The sequence below is a fragment of the Myodes glareolus genome, chromosome 3, assembly GCF_982192425.1.
Source record: "Myodes glareolus chromosome 3, mMyoGla1.1, whole genome shotgun sequence".
Lineage (NCBI taxonomy): Eukaryota > Metazoa > Chordata > Mammalia > Rodentia > Cricetidae > Myodes > Myodes glareolus.
In genome coordinates this window covers 102,489,953-102,493,201 of record NC_142028.1, presented here as the reverse complement: position 1 = coordinate 102,493,201, position 3,249 = coordinate 102,489,953, and the positions used below count along the sequence as shown (strand labels likewise).

Below are 3,249 nucleotides of genomic sequence, written 5' to 3'. Positions count from 1 at the left end.
GGCGTTTGTAGCCCAATGTTTGGAAATCTTTCCGCAGTCCTCCCCAAAGTACTTGATCAAATCTGTCACAGAAATACCCCCACCCCGATCCTGGTACAACTTTCTGTCTTAGGTAAGGTTACTATTGTTCTGATGAAACACCGTGACCAAAGCAACTTGGATGGGGAAAGGTGTTTTTGACTTACACTTACACGTCACTGTTCATCATCAAAGGAGGTCAGAACAAAAAATCAAATGGGACAGGAACTGAAAGCAGGCACTGATGCAGAGGCCATGGAAGGGCGCTGATTTCTGACTTGTTCATCATGGATTGTTCAGTCTGCTTTTTTGTAGAGCTAAAACCATCAGTTCGAAGATGCCATCTCCCAAAATGGTCCAGGAACTATCACTGAAGCATTAATTAAGAAAATGCCCTACAGGCATGCCTGCAGACCCATTGCATGGAGGTATTTCTTTTTGAGGTCCCCTCCATTCAGATAACTTTAGCTTCTATCTAGTAGACATAAAACTGACTAGAACACAATGTACCCTACAAATGTATGGAGTTGTTATGTTGGAATAAGTCATTTTAATGAAATTTATAATATTGAAAGTATATAATAAAGGACAGACTGAAAATTAATATAACATTTAATGACATAGAAAAATAATTTTATCTCATATAAGGAAAATTTTAAATTAATGAATACGTAAAATTCCACATGTATTATAACTTAAATTTTATAGTTAAATAAATAAATATTTATATAAATAAATACAAATAAGTGGACAAATCTAGAAGCTAATGTATCTACACTCTACACAGTCTTCTTCACAACTGATGAAATGTCCAGGAAAGGTGGCTGAAGGATGTCAAAATGTGAGAACATTGAGGAAGCAGAATTGGTGAGGTGAGGTTCAGTGTCCAAGTCCAGGAGAGTCCTCTCCACTTTGGCTCAAGACTTACTCCTCTTCACTCAATCTTGTCAACAATTTGGCTGAGGAAGACAGGGCTCTCCAGACTTCTGCTCTCACCACCTCCCAGGCACAGGGGTTGTGTTTCTTCTCTCTCAGGTAGGCAGTGATCCTGTGGAAGTATTTCCTCACAGCCACCAAGGAGTCTTCCTGGCTCAGGGGAGGTTCCTGCACCCCGACCTGCTGCATCAGACAGGCCTGCAGGTCCTTGAGCTGCTGGTGGAGGCCAGTGCAGAATGTGTCTAGGAGGGTTGTCTCCCAAGCAGCAGATGAGTCCTTTGAGCTGAAGAGGATGAGGACCTGCTGGGTCAGCTCCTGCAGGACAGGGATGGCTTGAGCCCTCTGGATCTGCTGGGCATCCACCTTCTCCAGAGGGAAAGCAAAGTCCTTTCTGTCCTTCAGGCAGGAGAGAGGGGAGAGTCTCCTCATTTGTGCCAGGAGTGTCAAGGCTCCCTTGTTCCTGAGGTTATGAGTCTGAGGCAGGTCACATCCCAGAGAGCAGGTTGACCAGTAGCTCATCAGCACCAGGGCCATCAGGACAGCATAGGGCCTGGCCATTGTGGATATGTGGATGCTGCTGGTCCTCTGGGCTGTGTGGTCCTGAACTTTCCCCTCTAGATTCTCTGTAGATCATCATTTGTGTATGTGTCTTAAATAGAGAAACACTAGCTTCCATTTTCTGAAGGCCTCCCCTTGTTTCCCAATTTTATTTTCACTTTCTCCCATTCATTTTCTGCTGGTGTTGGGATTTTTTTAACCATTTTTGTTTTCATTATTGTGTCAACTTTCCTTGTTCCCTCAACAAAGCCATTTTAACTGTTTTCTAAATAAATTTCTTTTCCTTTTACGGTACACACATAACCTCAAATGTATGAAATTTGCTCATCTAATGTAAAGATGAAAAAATTTTCTTGACAAAGTGTACATAGAAGCTATTGAATGGCTCAGCCACCCACATCCGCCCACATCCAAGGAGCACATGCTTGAGTACCTGATTGGTTTCCTAGCACTGACGCCAAAAAAAAAAAAGAAAAAAGAAAAAAAAAACAATGATAGCAAGCACATGCCTGTCATCCAGACACTTGGGAAGGGACAAAGCCAGGTCCCTAGAGTTCCAAGGCCATCCAATCTACCTGCAATGTCTAGTCCTAGTTTAAGTGAGAGAACCTGTCCCAGAAAACTAGGTAGAAAATGAGTCAGTTAGGAACTAGACATTGACATTTTACATTTTACATTGACATCAATCTGCAATCTGCATGAACGTACACATGCAAATGCAAACACACAAATATGTGTATATCCCACAACCACACACAAACACAATAATGAATAATGGTAAATTAAATGAAGAAAATACAAGTTGAGACAGTGTGCTTGATCAAGTTTTTATTATTAACATTTGGGAGGCAGAGAAAGGGCATTATTTATATAGGAAGACAAATTATTTATATAAGAAGATAAGTTTCAGGACAGTCAGAGCTTTATAGAGAAACTGATTATAATAATAATAAAATAGAACTCAAGTATACTTAGGAAATGTAAAGGGAAGTTATTATATATTAATATCTAAATCTTATTGATCAAAGATGGCAGGGGAAGCCAGTACATGTTGCCAAACTCCATGGAGGCTCAGAGACTCCTTGGATGCTCTGAGGGGTGACTCCACAGTGAACGGAGTCTGCATGGCCCGCAATAGCTTCAGAACAACTAAGAAAGAATAAGACAAGTCTTATGTGAAGATATTTTAAAATGCGGCCTTAAAAATTTGGAAAGAAAGATGATAGAACAGAGCCACATCTCAACCAGCAGGCTACAGGCACAAAAATCATTCCTACTGAGCCATAGGGCTGCTGGCATCAATGACAAGGAGATGTGACGCTCTTTGGAGCTCCTGCAGAACATTAGGTGAATAGGGTCTTTCCAGGCCAACTGACCAGCCCCTGGCATGGAACCACTGTGTCTGTGTCCAGTCTTGCTTGCCCTGCTGGGAAACAGAGGGATCAGGGCAGCAGTGCTGCTTATAGACTACAATCGCAGCGGCCATACCTGGAGACACAGAGGTGTGCAATGACCTCGGGCTCCCATGGAAATATGTCATAACTGAATAGGATTGTTCCTAGACCAGCACACCAGAGCCAGCATGGATCTTCTGCAGCCAAGATTTGGGCTTCTTACCTTTCTAGGAGACAGAAAGTAGGGGAGGCAGCAGTGCTGTCTGCAGGCTACAAGCACAAAGGTCGAGCGTGGCACAACTTGGGTTGGCAGACATAGAGGGTAGGGAGGTGTGCTGCAGCC

The 3,249-nt window shown here is 42.8% G+C and overlaps 1 protein-coding gene across 1 annotated transcript; it reads right to left on the bottom strand.

Annotated features, from left to right (window-relative positions):
* Positions 1-942: 942 nt before the first annotated feature.
* LOC148122766 (interferon alpha-12-like) lies at positions 943-1,559 on the bottom strand. The gene has a single exon (XM_087903883.1). The coding sequence runs from the start codon at positions 1,510-1,512 to the stop codon at positions 943-945; it is 570 nt and encodes a 189-aa protein (XP_087760009.1). The 5' UTR covers positions 1,513-1,559.
* Between the last annotated feature and the right edge of the window lie 1,690 nt (positions 1,560-3,249).